The following is an 18,190-nucleotide window of genomic DNA, read 5'->3' on the forward strand; positions in this document are numbered from 1 at the left end:
TAGCTACAGCATGAGAAGGACTATAATACACTCATAGTTACCCCCATAGCTGGAGCACCTGGGAATCCTGGGTTCCCCTGGCAAGGCAAGAGGACATAAAATGAACGATGACAAACTTCTTATTGCTCTTCCCATCCATTCCTTAAATCATCTCAAAACTCATTTCAGAAGCACAAGGTGGAGAGGAGACACTGAGCTCAAGTGCATCCCTGGGGGCTTCATCTCCGCATAACCCCCCCAACAAACACACTCAACTGTGCTTACAAGAGTCGTACACATGGAACAAGCCGGGGAAAGTCAGGACACCTTCACCTGAGCTAGCCAAACATGTTGTTCTCTTACTGTTTGACTTACTTGGTTTCCCTTCTGCCCTGGAGGTCCTGGGAGTCCCTGTAAGATATCAAAAGAGAATTTCCACTGGATTGAAAACAGATTTGGAGCTTTTTGTCTGTGCTGTAGTGAGAAGATCCCAGCCAGAGGAAGCAAAGGAAGAAGCTTCTTCAGCTCAATTTTTCACTAACTACAAGACAGCTCTTTCAGACAGCTATGAGGGCTTTTGGGTGAGAGATGGAAATCCCCATGCCCATCTCCAGCACACCTGGTTGCCATCTACCAGGAGACCAAGCACAGAGCAGCAAGCTCTCATCCCAGGTCATACCTATTGAAGATGGGCCTTTGCAAGCAAGAAAAGGTATGAAGACAGCTGTGAGAGCATGGGACCTACCGGACCAGGTCAGTGTTTTGCCTAACCCAGCCCCAGGACTCTGCTCAGAGGTGGAACCTGTGAGTAAATGTACACGCTGTGCTTGCAGGGCCTTGCTCCTGCAAGATCCACTGGCTGGAGGAAGACTAACAGTCTATTTCCACTTTTCATGACTCTAGCTACTCTTAGGAAAAAATGCTGCCATTTCTTTTGACTTTTAAGGTTACAATCAAATGTATGTGCGGAACAAGCGCAGCTGGGGGAGCTGTAAAAACAGCAAACCTGAAGCGCGGCTCAATAAAACCAACCTGTGAATACTCAGTATGGACTGGCAAAGAATATTGAAGGTTTGTTTGTCGGTGTCTGGGGATTTACCATTGGTGCAAGGTCTACCCCATGCACGAGAGCTCTTCCAGCAGCAGTGAGCTCCCAAACTTTGTGATTACGTAGCTTGTAGCTACAAGGTCCAGTTACATCTGACCAGGAGAAGCCTTTGGGTGGGGGGACTTCAAATTCCCTCCCTCTGGATCTCCAAACAGATAACCTCAACTGCTTTGTTTTGAGCCCAAAAACAGACCCAGTGCTTCTTCCCCTCCTACTCAGCACTCCAGTGCCAGCCACTCTCACCTTTTCCCCTTTAACACCATCTTGCCCTTTGTTACCCTGGAAAACAGAAGATGCTTTACATGTCATATATATAGTATATAGCATATGTTTTACATAGTCCATGCACTCATACATTGCATATTAATTACCTGTATTTTATCTATAATATGTTATCTTGTATAATCAAACATATTATTATATATACCTTATACCTACTGCCTAATATTAAATTGCATGCATGTTATGATATATAGTTACTATATAGTCATATCGTAATCATCCCCCTTGGGCTGATGGATCCTGCAAGCATCTGAAACAAATAATGACCTTTTCTCCCCTTGGTCCAGGCAGTCCGGGAGCACCATCCAGCCCTACAGGGCCCGGCAGGCCAGGTTTCCCCTGAAAAGGAGGATACTTTATCAAATATTTTAATTCTAAACTCTTTGTAACCAATCATGCTAAATAAAAGGTTTATTATTTAATTCTGCAGAAACACAAGCAGAGAAATGTACAGACTGATGTGCCTGGTTCCTTTGCCACTGAGGATTTCTAGAGATGTTTATGTATTCCCAAATTTCCTCTCTTTCCCCCACAAATAAGCTCTGGATCACAGGCTTTACTTGGTAAAGGAAAATAAAGATGTGTTTGCTTGTGACATAGGAAGACAGAGGCTGGGTACCCACGGTGATTTGGCAGCAGCTGCCTTCTCCAGTGGCTCTTTATGGCTTTGTTGCTGTAAGTGTGAACACAGGAATGCTGCTGATGCAGAAATGGTGAAGACTGACATGTGGAAATGGTTGGTCTATGGAATACACCTCCACAATATGCAAAGGTAACAAAAAAAGCTACCATATATGATGACAGGCAGTAATATACACCTTGGGAAGGATGCAAGAACACGACATACATGTAGTCCCTGAGTAATCTTTCAGGTTTGAGTTATTTGTAATGCAGGGACTTCCCAAGATAAACGTGGTTTCTTTTATTCCTAGTAGTCCTCCATGGGCTTTTTTCCTTCACTTCCTTCCTTTTTCCTTCACTTCCTTGAACTCAAGCTTCCTACACCCAAAACATCCTTGTGGGACTTCTGCAAAGAAGCACCACCTGAGTTTGTCTTGAATCTGCTGCCAGCTCAGTCTATTTGCTGTCCCACACCTTTGGTCCACCTTCTTGCCACCCTCTGGACCTGCCCCAGTTCTTCTCTGTCCTGCTCAGACCAGGGAGTGGGATGTAGGAAGGAGCAGGGTTATAATCAGCTGCTCCATGGGTGGTGGAGACAGTGGGGGCTCAAGGGTGAATCACTGTTGCTTTGGAGCAGCCTTTATCAGGCGGCATTTGTTATCGTCTGCCAACATGATTGACTACACCACACAGTTGATGATCATGGTGAGCACAGTGATGGATGCAATTCTCACAGCTGTGCCACAAGGAAGATCTTGTCCTTGCTTTTGGCACAACAAAAGGCTGTTATCTCATGCCTTTACCGGGTTTCTAACATTTCCCTTTTGGCAATTCCTGAGTGACGGGTCAACAGGATGAGGCTGACAAAGTGAAAAACGCTTAATTTGCCCTGCTTAACCTGCCAGCCCTCATCAGCGGAGTGAAGCATCCCAAAGAGGCAACTGATGAAAACTGGCAGTAGACATTGTCCCTCTACAGTCACCCCAGGTGGCAGATGCCATCCCAAGGCCAACAGCCCTTTCCTGCTGTGGTTGGCAGCTCTTCCTTAGCTACTGACCGTGGGTGCACCACTCACCGGCTCTCCCGCACCTCCTCTGTCACCCTTGAGGCCATTCTTTCCGCGAGGGCCCTGCATAAAGCATAGGACAGTCTTAAGGCATGTTCTAGCAGTCCTTTTAGGTCTTGATGGACCTCTGGTACGTGTGGAAACCAGACCCTTTTGGGCAGCTTAGAAATCATTTTTATAAAGGCTTCTCATCACACTCAAAAGTGAAAGACAATCTCAGATACTTACCCTGTTACCTGAATCCCCTGGTTCACCCTGAAACATAAAAGATAAGGAGAATTACCATGGGGTGGTAATTTAGAGAGGGGGTCTTCTCTAAACCTAGTCCCAGCAAAAAGCTCCTGCAGGCTAAGTCCAGAGACCAAAACCCACATCCCAAAGGGAAGACGGAGCTTTAGCAGAGGTGTCTGCTAACCCTCATGCTCCAGACATCTCAACCACCAGTATCTGATGACAACCCTCCCTTAGGGTAGAGGAGGGGAGACTAGATCTCTTGATCTCTGCTGAGACTTTTTGACCCACCCTCAGTGCAAGCAGATATTTGGTGACAACCATCAGCCTGGTTTTGGCTGTGCACAGCACAGGTGATCCTGGGTATTTCACTCCAGGATCACCAAACAACCTTCCCAACAAGCTGGAAAAGTCTTAGTTGGTCCATGTCAGACCATGTTGACCATCACCTTTTCAAGCTCATCATCGATTCCCACTGTGTTGAACAGCAGGACCCTGATGATGGGAATGTTTTGCAGGGTTCCTCCTTTCATGCCTCAATGGGACATTCCCATGACAGAGAGAAATGTGTGTTCCCAAGGCCCGTGAGTGAACAGAGCATCCAGAGATCCTGAGCTATGTCAGGTTCCCTCTTTCTGCAGTACAACATCACAGAACCATGCTTCAAACAACCATGCTCACCTTGATGGAGATTCCTGGTGGCCCCTGTGGCCCTGGTAAACCTGGTGGTCCTGCTACCCCAGGAACCCCTGGCTGCCCTTTCTGACCCTGCAACAGCAAAAACAGGAGAAGGAGGGACACAGGCTCTCTCCCAACTCCTTCACTCCTCTGCCAGCCCTTGAGAGGCTGAAATGTCCACCACACCCTGGGTATGATACTCACGGGGGGGCCAGGCTGACCATTTTGGCCAGGAACCACCTCCACTCCTCCCAGGACATAGCCTGGTTCACCCTGCACACAAAGGGAAGAAGACACATGCTTAGCTACATTGGGAAGTCCAGGTGCAATCAGTTATTTTCATAATTTAGAGGCAATTTCATGATCACTGTGACATTAAAACCAAACAGCCCCTCCTTATGCCACAAACCCAAACCACCTGCTTGCAGCAACTCTTTGGCAAGAGGTACCAGAAACCCCATGAGCTCTGCTTACTGGCATGGCAGAAAAATAATCACAGAATCATAGGATCACAGAATGTCAGGGATTGGAAGGGACCTCAAAAGATCATCTAGTCCAATTCCCCAGCTGCAGAAGGAACACCCAGATGAGGTTACACAGGAAGGTGTCCAGGTAGGTTTTGAATATCTCCAGAGTAGGAGACTCCACAACCTCTCTGGGCAGCCTGGGCCAGGCTCTGCCACCCTCACCAGGAAGAAGTTTCTTCTCAAATTTAAGTGGAACCTCTTGTATTCCAGTTTGAACCCATTACCCCTTGTCTTACCACTGGTTGTCAATGAGAAAAGCCTGGCTCCATCCTCCTGACACTCACCCTTTACATATCTGTATCTGAGGTCACCCCTCAGTCTCCTCCAGCTCCCTCAGCCTTTCCTCACATGGGAGATGCTCCACTCCCTTCAGCATCTTGGTGGCTGCGCTGGACTCTCTCCAGCAGTTCCCTGTCCTGCTGGAACTGAGGGGCCACAACTGGACACAATATTCCAGGTGTGGTCTCCCCAGGGCAGAGCAGAGGGGCAGGAGAACCTCTCTGACCTACTGACCACCCCCTTCTAACCCACCCCAGGTACCATTGGCTTCCTGGCCACAAGGGCCCAGTGCTGGCTCATGGTCACCCTGCTGTCCCCAGGACTCCCAGGTCCTTTTCCCCTACACTGCTCTCTTATAGGTCATTCCCCAACTTACACTGGAACCTGGGGTTGTTCCTGCCCAGATTCAAGACTCTACACTTGACCTTGTTATATTTCATTAAACTTTTCCCTGCCCAGCTCTCCAGCCTGTCCAGGTCTCTGATGGCAGCACAGCTTCCAGTGTCACCACTCCTCCCAGCTTGGTGTCATCAGCAAACATGCTGACAGTCACTCTATTCCCTCATCCAAGTCATTGATGAATATATTAAATAATACTGGCCCTAGGCAAAAAAAAAGGAGGTTGGCTTTCAGCAGGACCTGCTCCCTGATGTGTAGCCAGACAGCTCAGGTGGATGCAAGGAAGGAGGAGGAACGTGAATTGGGGCACGGGGGAAGGACAGGACAGCTGCTCCTGGGATCTGCCCACAACTCATCTTCAAGTCCTACCTTTTTCTGTCCTAAGTGTATTCAGACAGGCTGGTTCTTAGTGGAAACTCAGGAAGGCAGAATGACCTAACCAAGCAACACCAACCAACTGAAGTGTGTCAAGGGCCTGTGATAAGGACTGAGCACTTTTCTCCATAAAGACATTAGATTCCTCCTAGCAAAGCCGAAGGACCTCTCCCTAAGCTGAAGACTAGCAGTGTAGGGCTGGTTACATACAGCTCCCAAGTTCACATTCAACAATGGTCACTATACAAATGCTTAAAAATTAGAAATCAGAGCAATACAATAGCTTTTGCCCGATGAAACACAGGAACAAAACTCACTCTGTCTCCTTTTGGTCCCGCTGGTCCAGGATAGCCAGGAGATCCCTGGAATTAAAAATAAATCCTGAAACTTTAAACAGCAAAGCACCTGCAAAACCATCATTGTGGGACGTTCAAGTTACAGACCTGTCTCTAATAAAATTTCATTTACTTTCACAATCGTCATGGTTCCTAGAAGTGGATTTTGGTCTCAACATTGATGAGAAATATATATGTGTCATTTATGGGTCCAACCTCCTTTCAGCGATCAGAAGGTCTCCCCTCAGCTCCTGTTCTTCAGCTGAACCCCCCAGGTCCCTCAGCCGCTCTCATCACACTTGTGCTCCAGCCCCTCAGCAGCTCCGTTCCCTTCTCTCCACTCGCTCCAGCACCTCAGTGAGGGGCCCAAAACTGCCCCCAGGATTCGTGGTTTGGCCTCCCCAGGTCCCAGCACAGGGACGGTCACTGCCCTGGGCCTGCTGGCCACACCAGTGCTGGTACCAGCCAGGATGCTGGTGGCCTCTTGGCCACCTGGGCACACACTGGCTCATCTCCAACAGGCTGTTGACCAATAGCCCCAGGTTCTTCCTGAATATATACATATATATATGGCTGAAGGCAGAGTTCATAGCCCTTCTTCTGGAGAGCTCTAGTTCACTGAGGGTTGCTTACATAGAAATGTGGCCATGTTGTATTGCATTATTTGTCAAATCTCTGAACAGAAGGAAACCTACTCAGAGCTATTCAGTGACAGCAATAGCCTCTCATAAAGACTAAATGTGTCAATTGGTTCTCCTGTCCAGCTCAATGCAATTGGCCTTTGAAAGGCTTGAAAAGCAAAGCTTTAGGGTCCCACTGTATTGATGATCTTTGCTTCATTCAAAATACTTACAATATCACCTTGGATACCAGGGAGACCCTGCAAAACAGGAGACAGAGAAAGATTTGAGAGACATGTTCCCTTTTTCTTACATGGGAATTTGACAAGGTTTGTTAAAATGAATACTTACCATGAATCCAGGGGGACCAGGAGGACCTGTCCGCCCCGGCCTGCCCGGCAGCCCAGGAATGCCATCCTTCCCAGGTAGACCCTAAACAGATGGAAAGTAACAGCATGCAGGTTATGACCCCAGACCTGCAAACCCAAAGAGCTTCATGCAGCACCAACCTTCTGTACCACCTGAGGGAATCTCCAATTACCAGCACACACACATGCCTCAGATCCCTTTAACCCGATTTTCAAAGTTGGCAGAGAATCATAGAGTCATTTTGGTTGGAAAAGACCCTCAAGATCATTGAGCCCAACCATTAACCCAACACTAAACCATGTCTCTAAGAACCTCATCTATGCATCTTTTAAACCCCTCCAGGGATGGTGACTCCACCATTGAACTGGGCAGCCTGTTCCAATGCCTTACAACCTTTTCCAATAAAAAATCTTTCCTAATTTCCAATCTCAATCTCTCCTGGCGCAACTTGAGGCCATTTACTCTCATCCTGCATGGAGCAGGATATATCAAAACACCAACATAAAAGATCTTAAGATGATTTTTTGCTAGATCTCTTCCTTGGTTCTAATCATTTAGTTGCACAGTAATGAACCAAGTGGATGGTTCATGCTGATGGACTCACCCTTTCTCCTTTCTCTCCCTTTGGAATAAAGCTGTATGGGTCATAGCCTCCATGAGCTGGTGAGCCCCTGAAGCTCTTGAAAGGAAAAGGAAAAGAGAGCAAATGATAATGAAATTATTATTTGCCGAGAGCAGCAAATAAACCCAAACCAAAGTGACCATGAAATTCAGACTAGCACGCCCCTCGGCTTATGCAACAGAAGAAAGAAGCAGGGTTGACCATTCAAGAGACCTATTACTATCCTGAGATTATTTAAAGCCTCCTGGAGGTCATGTGTTATCTATCATGTCCCTGGCTTACGTCTTGAAATTGGGAGAACAGGATAGAGAGTAGAGTTGTGTGAGGACAAAATGCAGTCAGGGAGTGTATTGATGCCTCATGAAGTCTTGGCCCATGTTGCATCTATAGTTCAAGATCTGCTTTTTGGCTCAGAGAGACTCTAAATATTCTTGGTTACACATCTGCAATACTTCAGGGTGGTATCAATGCAATTCTTCTCCCCCATGGGAGCAACTGTGGAAAGGAGTTTTGCAGAGATTAAACGAAGACCGTGATTCAATCATTCATGGACAACATTCATCTTACCTAATTTTAGACTGCCATAGCATCACCATCTGAGCTATTCTGCCAGTGTGGACACCTGCCTATGAACTCCAGCATGACCAAAATTTGCTGACCACACTGACTAGTTGTCCACCAACTACCCTGGAGACTCTCATTTTCCCCAGGGAAGCTAACATAGACTGTTCAGACTAGCTGGCTACAGCCCACCAGTAAACACACTAGATGGGCATATGGGCTTTTGAGTTGTCCTCCTATTCTTCATTTCTTCTGGCCTTCTGCTTGGTAGGAGAAGTGGGTAGATTTGCCTCCCAACATTTTTATTTCTGAAGTAAGAAGCAGTGGCAGCTTGGTGGTCTGTTCAGTGGCTCGTGTGGAGTCTAGAGCTATCTGAGAAGCCACAGAACATCTGGGACATCTGCATGGGGCCGGTAGGTATGAAGCAGGATCTATAGAAGGCCTGCGTTTCATTGGTTCGCTGGGAAGGAGCACAGGAGGCTGCTGCATTTCCCATGCTGAAATGCCAGCTTCTAGGATGACCTCCTCAAACATGGACATGGCTTCCAAAGTTAAAGGACTTGACACTGATATAACTCCACTGCACACCACACAGGCATGAGAAGTGACCTGATCATAGCTGTGGTCAATACGTTTCTTTGAAATATAATCCCCTGGACAGACACCAGCAAACTAATTCTTACCTTTAAACACCATGGACCACAAGACTCCTCTACTTTTTGGGTAAGCGGTTCAGCTGATGATGGATCAGGGACTTGCAGCTTGCTCTCTGTCTCACCAAATGGCAATTGCTTATTAGCTTCATGCCTGGCAACCTACAGCATGGAGTTTAGTTTAGATTAGTGATCCTCCAGGTTTTAGAACCAGACATCAAACACCAGACTTCAACAGGTTTCAAGAGGTCACTGCATTTTTATATCACCAACCTTTTCATTGAAACAGACATAAAGCATCACTCTTTGAGGTACTCTGTGGGTGAGCTCACATCCATACCAATGACCCATCAACCAGCATTAGAAAGGGGCAATGAATTTATAATACATTCAAGCAGCCTCATGGAACAAAACTTTCAAAGCCTGATTCTGGCTTACACAGTTCTGCTCCCTTGATTTCAAAGATTTTGTTCATTATCTCTAGGGTTGGACAGTAAATGAGGTCAGGATGACTTTGCTCAAGGAAGAAGATTGCCCTTGTGCATGACCAGGGCCAAGCAAGCTGGCTTATGTTCAAAGGGTTGTGAAGCAGCTCACCTCCTCGGGTGGTTGAGAGTCAGAACAAATGACCTCTATCAGCTCTTGGAGGATCTGGGGGAAGTCATCAAATGTGGTGACATAGAAAACGTTCTGGAGGTTCTGCTGTAGCAAGATGCTGTTGAGCTCAACGGGGTCAGCTCCTGAGACACCCACAGCAATGACACGGATCCCTGAAACACATCGCTCACTCAATGGAAGCAAAAATGTCTCAGATCAGAGTTTCCAAACCCTTCATCACAATCTTCCTGTTAATAACCTCTGCTGGGATTAGGTAACTCCAGTAGCCATGCGAGAACTCACCTGGAGCAACATGTGTGAGTTATAGCAAACCAAGACACTCAAGCTAGGGACAGAAAGAAGGATGAAGGAGAGAAGAAAGGATGAAGGAGTGAAGAAAGCCAACTCGAAGTGCAGACATCACATAATGTACCAGCCTCAACTATCTGGAAATCATTGAAGAACCAAGGCCTCAGGGAAATGCAACAGGGCAACTCTTACCCAAAGCATGGGCTACTCTGGCTGGTGGCAGCACATCATCCTGGGATCTCCCATCAGTCATGAGGACCAGGACATGGGGGAAATCTGGTCTCATCCCTCTGGAGGACTGAAATATCTCCTTTAGCATGTAGGCTAAACCACGACCTGGGTAAACATGGAGAGGGATGGTGTGAATCTGCCTTTTAGGTCTGCAGGTGAGGACTGTGAGTATCCTTCCACAGATGGAGACTAAAGAGCATTCAGTGGGGCCCCATAAATGGACAGTAGCCCCTAGCACGGGCCAATGTCTTTGGAGAGAAGACAGCAGCAAATCACATTGGCTGAAATGGTCCAGGCTGAATTAAGCAGATCATTTTGGGAAAAAAAAAAAAAAAAAACTTTCAGGAGATTTGAAGCATTATCCTTGTATTTTAGGAAAAAAAAAAAAAAAACAAAAACAAAAACAAAACTACAGAATTCTCATTTCCAAATTTCTTTAGAAAGACCAGGAAAATTTCACAAAAAACTCTGCCCCAACCAGAAGTGGTTAAGAAGCCCCCAAAAGTATGAATGCCTCTGTTCACACAACCTCCATAAAAAGAAAGATTAGAGGCAAGATTACCTAGGAATTTGCAATCTGACCAGTTTCACACGTGCTTTCCACAACCAGTCCCATCAAAATTATTGTATTTTGATCAGCCACACTTTTTTGTGTTCCTGACCAATACCACTGAGTCAGGATGAGGTATATAAGCTTTTAATTAACACACTTCAAGGCTCCCCTTTATGTCGACTGACAGGAAGACATTTAGGCCGCATGTTTAAAATTGTAAAGTTAAAATTAACTATTAATACCTTCAGTTTAACATTACTGCTCATGTACCTTCAGAGAACCAGGTATACCCTGCTGGGAATGAGTAGGTGGAAAGTGCTGTCTGTCACTGAGCTTTTTAACTACATAAGAAAAGTATCTTAATTTCCAAGACACTAAGCTAGTGAAGAGCTGTGTTATTTATACAACAGTGGTAAGCAAAGGACATTTACGTGATGACACACCATGAAAATAGGATGGGGCACATTGTTCGGTAGCTAGGGTAATGAGGCAATAATTGTTGGAATTTGCTAATTAAAATGTGTATACAGTGGGCAATAAGGATGCTTCACCATCACCTATCCTTACCTAATGTTTATGAGCTTTGTCTCCAGGCCAGGTACATAAAGCTCTCTTAGGTGCAGGCAAGGTTATAAAATAGTGAAGAGAAACCCAGTAGTAAAACTAGGACGTGGATAAAGAACACCAGGCTAGTTGGAAAACCATCCCTGGAAATAAAAACTAATTAAGTCCCCCATTTACAGTTTTGAAGAACTTTGGGCCATAACTTTCTAGCCTTGTAAATGGGTTTAAAACACTCAGACAAATGCTGTCCCTGGTCTACATCCTCTGTCTTGGTCCAGAAGATCCACCCCACGTGTGCACCTCATCCATACACACCTGTTTTTGTGTTGCCACCAGTATAGCCCAGTCCCCTGACGGTTCTCAGGACGCTGTTGCGATCCCGGTGCTGGTTGAAGTGGAAAGCTGCTCTGGGCTCTTCACTGTATTGAGCAACAGCAACCTGCCAAAAAAAAAGGGCGTTAAAAATGTGGAGGGCTCAGGCACACAGCAAATGTGCCATCACACAATAAACTGCCTTGAGTTCGATAATTCGACTACTTGCAGTGCAACGGGAGTGGAAAGAAGTTGTGTTTCTAGGCTCAAAAATGGCTGTTGGGTTCATAGGCACATAGGGCATGGTCCATATACTTAAGCACAGGCAAAGTGCTTTTCAAGACTTTCTAGGGCAGGGGTGTCAAACTATTTTCACTGGGGGCCACATCAGCCTTGCAGTCGCCTGATGTAACTTTAGGACTGTTAGAAATGTAATTACTTGTACATTTATACAGTCCTAACATTATATTCAGCTCTTTGAAGGCAATCTCAAGGCTGATGTGGCCCCCCGTGAAAATGAGTTTCACACCCCTGTTCTGGGGTATCAGAGGTTTCTGCACAGGACTGATGGGAGACCTGTGCACTTCAGGCAGCTCATGGTTGGGTGGAAGCATCTCCTGCTGCAGCAGCTCCCATAGCAGGACACATCATCCCTCCCGAATTAAACCCTTGATCTCCATTGAGTGTGAAAAGAGGCGAGCTATTGAGTTCACACTACAGCCATCTAAATCGAAATGGCTTCATTTCTCCAGAATTATTTGTCACCCCAGGGTAACATGTGCCTACACCTTCAAGACTACCTGTAAGTAAAGAGTGCAGGAAGCTCCCTGTTTCCTCATCAACTGAAAGTAAGCTATGCATGTCTCCCTTTCAAAGGGCTAATTCAGACATTACATTAATGTGTATTAATCACATTAATACACAAATGACTGCTAAAAATTATCTACTGAGTCTTCCAGTTGGCTTTTCTGAGTTGTTGCTCAACGCTGTAGGCTTCATTTGCCCTTGAGGTGTTTCATAGCATGGTCTGGGGATCTGGTCCTCTGCTTGTCTGGAGGATGCAGTTGCTGGTGTGTGCTGCATCTCCCATCTCAGTCTCCACCTGGGTCTCCACTCATTAGCAAGGTGGATGTGGGCAGAAATGGGGTCTTAGAGGGGGGAACCACACCTGATATACCCCTGAGCTCCATAACCTAGACAGCATTTCAGTAGGTCTGGGATTTGCTTTCTTCCTGATGACTCACTCTAGGAAAAATAACCATGAAATGGAAATATATCCAAATGAGCAGGCTGAGATTTAGGAGACCTTTATTCATGTCTTTGTTGGACACACACGTCTTTAGGCAAAGCCTTTCTGAGCCACAACACGTGTTTGTTGTCATCGCAGGAGTGACCAAAGGTGAACATTTGGAAGGAAAACACCTTCAGGAAATACAATAACAAAATCTTGCCTGTGTCCCTTCAGGCCCAATCTTAGGGAAATAGGAAATGATCCGGAAGAGGAAATCCTTCACTTTATTGAAATTGCTCTGGCCAATACTTGAGGACTCGTCCACCAGGAACCCAATGTCTGCTTTGAACTTGCCACAGACTGCAGAGGGAAGAGAGAATCTCCATAAGCTGGGGGTTCCTAAAGCAGAAGCATGTTTCTTTGTGTTCAGAGCAACAAGACAAACCCAAACACAAAAACCTCTCGTGATGCCAAGTGCTGGTGAGTGAGCGGGCAGCACCTTCACCCCACAGGGCAGTGCTGAGACCCTCACTGTATTTTATGGGGTTTGTGTCTCCCCTTTCCCTGATATTTCCCGCTCTCACTACTCAATGAATAAAGACTAATTTGGGCTCCTGAGATCAGAGAAGACCATGGTCCCTGGTGGTTTTGACCTACTGCTACATCGTCATCAAATCACACATAGATACACACTCACTTGGCTCGGGGAGAGCCGTCAGCAGTGCAGACGTGGCGGTGGTCAATAGCGGGGTCTCTGAGGTTGGCGGTAGCGTTGTGGTGGTGGCCAGTGGAAGAGGAGTTGTCCCCACATTCCTAGGAGGTACAGATGGGGATCCCATCATATCCAATTTTGCAGAAGTCACTGGAGCGATTGGCGCAGGTGAGTCTCTGTGAGGTCCCACTGTAAGAGTCAAAAGAAAAAAAGGTGTTTATTAAACTTATTTTAGTTATGGCACTTAGCAAAGCATTAGAAGGCGGCCAAGAAATTAGCCTTAGCAGCAGTCCTCTAGGTAAAGCTACACCATAAGTCTCCAGTCTTCATACCTGTTTGCCCAAGGAACGTTGTCTCTGCTCCCTCCGTATCTCCAAAGATTGGTCTTATAGAAAACAAATACATTTTTTTGGTGCTCAGTCCTGTCACTTGATATGATGTAGAAGCTGCTGGCAAAAGTTCCTGGGAAAGATCAGAAGCTGTGAAAAAGGAAGAAACTCGAAATAACTCTCATGTCTGAAGCATCCCATCTTCTAATGACATCAACTATGGCAAACAGGAGCTTGGAGATGAGACAAGTCCTGGGCTTTGGAGCTGGAGCTCTTGGTAAGACGTTTGCAAACTGCAATGGTCAGGTCCCAAACCAGATGAAATAAGGTTATTTGTGTCTGACAAGGGAGTTCTCGAGTACATTAATAGGAAATGAAAATGGCAATTCATAAAAGGGTTTGGAGAGGGCACTTGAGCCAGGTGGTGTCTGAGGCTGAGCTCTGTGACAGACCAATGGTTTGCAGTGGTTAACACATAGAGAAACAGGATTCTTTTTTCTTAATGAATGGGAAGTTTGCTGAAAAGTAGAATCAAACTTACTTGAGAAATTTGGTTGCATGCATTTGATAGTTTTGTTGTAAAATCATGATGATAGGAAAAATCTGTGGAAATGCCACCATGATGTTTTGACATTTTATAAGAGTCTTATTATGGAAAGAATGGATGATGAGTTTTGATGCTGTTCAAAGTGAAACTCACGTTTTCATTCTGTAATAGAATTTTCCCTTTAAAAGACAAAACCAAAGCTTAATCAACTCAGAACTGGTGTAAATAATGTTTCATTTTCACTAGACATCAGACTCTATGATCTTGAGCGTCTCTTCCAACCTAAATGATTTTGTGATTTTATGAAGGTACAAAATTAAATGAGATTCTGTTGATTAGATGGATAAGAAAACCATGACTTTGGTGCTCCAGTAACAGTCAAGAGAATATACAAAGAAGTGGGAGGAGGGCAACGTCCAGCTGAACTTCACAGAATCACAGGATGGTTGGGGTTGGAAGGGACATGTGGAGATCATCCACTCCAACCCACCTGCTAAAGCAGGTTTACCAGAGCAGATCACACAGGAAGGTGTCCAGGCAGGTTTGAATGTCTCCAGAGAAGGAGACTCCACAACCTCTCTGGGCAGCCTGGGCCAGGCTCTGGCACCTCAAAGGAAAGAAGTTTCTCCTCATATTCAGATGGACCCTCCTGTGCTTCAGTCTGTGCCCGTTGCCCCTCATCCTGTCGTTGGGCATCATTGAAAAGAATCTGGTCCATCCTCTTGACACCTACCCTGGAGATATTTATAACCATTGATGAGATCCCCTCTCAGCTTCTCTTCTCCAGGCTGAACAGCCCCAGCTCTCTCAGTCTCTTCTTCTCCAACGTCCTTCCTATCGCATGGGGGAGGAAGGCTGGCTCTGGATGGAGCCCCATTGACATACATGGGTTTGTTTTTTTGTAACTCTGGACAGAGGAGGTCTACAGCTGGGATGACCTCAAGCTGTGTAGAAGGGGAACTGGTCTTCTATAGGGCAGGCTGGCTAGAGTCAACTGGCAGAGAGCAGAGCATTAAATGAGCTTAAAAGGGGGGCAAGGGAAATGGGTAATGAATGAGTACTCATTTAGAGAAAAATCAAATTTTGGAGAAGAAAATTAATCAAGGTACCAAGAGACAAAAAAAAAAAAAAAGGAAAAAAAAAGACAAAATTCTTAATTGCCTTTATATATTAATGCTGGCAGCCTGGGTGATTAAACGAGAGAAATTGGAATTACTCACTTTCGAGCATAAATTTGATCTCATTGGTACTATTGAAATGTGGTGGCAAGATTCATCTGATTGAAATGTTAAATCAATAGTTATAAACCTATTTCAAAAGGATCGATTGAGTGAGGGCACAGGGGGCCTGTCAAACATGGTACTATCCATTTCTGAGCCCTGACAACTCTGAAACCAATGATTTTTGAATACTTACGGATCGATATTTTAACAGCATGGCACAGGAGGGGAACAGTTGCATTAGATCACTTAAATCACCCTAGAGAACTGAATGTTCAGTTCCCTAATCACTTATCCCTGATACGTAGAGTAAAAAAACGATGCTACCACAGGAGACTTCATCCTGAGTGACATATATTGCAAGTCTGAAGCTGCCAATACCAAAATGTCCTTGGAATTAAAAAATATTAAAGCTGACGACCTACTAACTCAAAAACACTGCAGGGAGAGCAAGGGAATTGTGTCAGGTCCTTTTTCTTTGTTGACTTATGAAGATGAACTCAGGTCCTTTTTCTTTGTTGACTTATGAAGATGAACTGATCACTAGCAAAAAGTTGGTGGTTGAAGCATCAATGACAGGAACTTTGCCATATTCAAACAGGTTCAAGCCCACTCTAGGGAAAAATAATATAGCTGGTGCTTTAAAAGGGCAAACCCCATAGAGCTAAATCAAAGAAATACACACTAGAAACTGTGAGCAATTATTGCAAGAGTTTTAAAAGCTATTTACTACATAGCAAAGCTTTTTAAAATATAAGAATTAAGGTTGTATGGATGACAAAACCCAACCTTTTTTGGTTTACTGCAACTATCCTTGATGGACAGGTAGTGACTTTAAATGAAGATACACTGATAATGCCAACCAGCAGGCTTTTTTCCAAGCAATTTCCATGTCTTGTTTTTCTTCCCCTAAGGATTTTGCAATGGCTGAATGGGTCACCCTGTGAGCTTACTCAGTGGGCCAGCTTTCATTTTTTTCACCTCTTTTTCTCCCAAATGAAGAAGCTGAGGTAATGCATGGAAGACCCCATGGTCAACCCTTTGTTCTCCTGCAAAACAGGGTCCAGATGGGTTCTAAAGAAGGAGCAGAGCTGGTGTCATCAGTGATGGCATCATTTACCCCAGGTCAAACTGGACATCACTTAGAGAAATGAGTCACGATACTTGAAGGAAACATCAGCCACTTAAGGCTGGTTGTGGAAAGAAGTTTTCCCTTTAAGACTGAATCAGAGACCACATGTCCATGCTCCATCCCCAAATCTCCTTGGGTGACAGGGCAGCTCACACAGGAGGAGACCAAATTACAAACCATCCTTCCTTCCCCCACCAAAACAAAAATTACCTGATGACAAGCGCCATGTTAATAGGTACATGGATACTCCAGGAACAGCCGCCCAAGTCAGCAAAATGCTTGAATCTCCAGTCTGTTGCACTGTGAACTCGGTCACTTTGGGTAAATCCACTGTTAGAGATGAAATAAATAAATCTTAGAAGGGGTAGAAGCTACCACCAAAAGCTTGTCTGAGCTGGAAGAAAGATGCTGCATCCTTTGGGAGGCTCAAGGCCTGGCCCCACTGAAACTCAAAGCAAAAAGTCCAGATAGAAATGATGAGGATGAAGCACATCTTGGCTACACTTGTCCACAGCTGGTGAATCTTTCAGATGGTACCTACCCCAAGATGCAAAGATGTGCGTGCCAGGAAAAACATCTTAGCCTGCAAACAGCTTTGGAGACCTCCTGCCTCCTAAAACACCACATTTCTGGTGAGAGGAAGGAATCCCTACAGCACTTGAGAGGTTTTCCAGAAACCTGAATCAGCTCACATCCTCAGCTGGTGGGAACTGGTGGAGATTGAGCAAATACCTGTTGTCAGATCTTCAGCCCAGACTGCCGGGTATTTCTCTAAACTAATTGTGAAACTGGAGCTGTTGGGATAGGCGATAAAGTTGTTTCTTGTTCCATTGGGGAGATGCTGGTGCTCCTCGAAACTACAGCGCTGGCTCTGCACCCCTGACCTTCTCCACCATTTGATCTCCAAATTTGCCTATTCTGCAGCAGCAATCAAGACGCATGATGCCACAGCATCATGAGTGCTGACGTTTGCCTTTATCAGCTGGAAATGGTCAAGATATTGTAACTAAAGAGGTAGATCCAAGATAACATGTCACATAAGTCACATCTCATGGTGATTATTGACAGAGTAAAACAGGCAAAGTCCCAACATTTCTCAGTGATAAGAAGAAAAGGACCGATGCATGATTTCTGGCATGCTGGTTGGTGGGACATGAGAAGTAATAAGGTGTCTAGCAGCCAATATTGCTCTTTTTCCATCCTCACATCCCATGAGAGCCCCTAGGAAGAGATGGCCCCTACCACTAATGTGGAGATGCTCTTGTCCCCATCCAGCGGTCCTGTACTCACAGGTTTTGGCTGTGAGGAGTGTGGGGCCTCCCTCCCGTCCCCCCACCATTGCAGACATGCCGATGGTGTAGGTGGTGCTCTCCTTCAGTTTGGGGATTGTGAAGGAGACTGTTTCTGCTGCAAGCACCTGGGAGGTTTCCAAACCACCTAAGAGGAGTCATTCAAAAAAACCCCAGTGTTACATAGAAAGGGCAGGGTAATTGCTATTAACAATTATTGTTACAGCAGTTTCTTCCCACATCTCTTATGGGACCTCACCAGCAAGGTGCTCGTTTTGCATCTGGGGAAATTGAGGCACAGGCAGGTGAGAGATGCAGTCACAAAGACATCACATACACTGATGCAAGGGAACAACTCTGACTTCCCAAATCCCAACTATGCCTATTGATATTTTTGTTAGTGACTAAAACCTGGCTCAGTTACAGGGCTTCAACCTGCTCCTGTAGACATTACCGTCC

At 45.5% G+C, this 18,190-nt stretch overlaps 1 protein-coding gene across 1 annotated transcript in view; it reads right to left on the reverse strand.

The window, feature by feature from the left end:
* Window positions 1–18,190, reverse strand: part of LOC309449650 (uncharacterized protein) — a gene marked incomplete at both ends in the record, with an annotated part of 103,188 nt that overhangs the window by 66,970 nt on the left and 18,028 nt on the right. The window contains 19 exons of the mRNA XM_082071916.1: window positions 355–390; window positions 1,637–1,708; window positions 3,066–3,119; window positions 3,285–3,311; window positions 3,969–4,055; window positions 4,170–4,238; window positions 5,863–5,907; window positions 6,734–6,760; window positions 6,852–6,932; window positions 7,474–7,548; window positions 8,736–8,867; window positions 9,303–9,475; window positions 9,804–9,947; window positions 11,275–11,398; window positions 12,723–12,862; window positions 13,200–13,403; window positions 13,547–13,693; window positions 16,653–16,772; window positions 17,733–17,879. Of these exons, the coding sequence (XP_081928042.1) occupies window positions 355–390; window positions 1,637–1,708; window positions 3,066–3,119; window positions 3,285–3,311; window positions 3,969–4,055; window positions 4,170–4,238; window positions 5,863–5,907; window positions 6,734–6,760; window positions 6,852–6,932; window positions 7,474–7,548; window positions 8,736–8,867; window positions 9,303–9,475; window positions 9,804–9,947; window positions 11,275–11,398; window positions 12,723–12,862; window positions 13,200–13,403; window positions 13,547–13,693; window positions 16,653–16,772; window positions 17,733–17,879 (1,904 nt within the window). The remainder of the gene's footprint in view (window positions 1–354; window positions 391–1,636; window positions 1,709–3,065; window positions 3,120–3,284; window positions 3,312–3,968; window positions 4,056–4,169; window positions 4,239–5,862; window positions 5,908–6,733; window positions 6,761–6,851; window positions 6,933–7,473; window positions 7,549–8,735; window positions 8,868–9,302; window positions 9,476–9,803; window positions 9,948–11,274; window positions 11,399–12,722; window positions 12,863–13,199; window positions 13,404–13,546; window positions 13,694–16,652; window positions 16,773–17,732; window positions 17,880–18,190) is intronic.

The sequence above is a fragment of the Streptopelia decaocto genome, assembly GCF_964273445.1.
Source record: "Streptopelia decaocto genome assembly, chromosome: 1".
NCBI classification, from domain to species: domain Eukaryota; kingdom Metazoa; phylum Chordata; class Aves; order Columbiformes; family Columbidae; genus Streptopelia; species Streptopelia decaocto.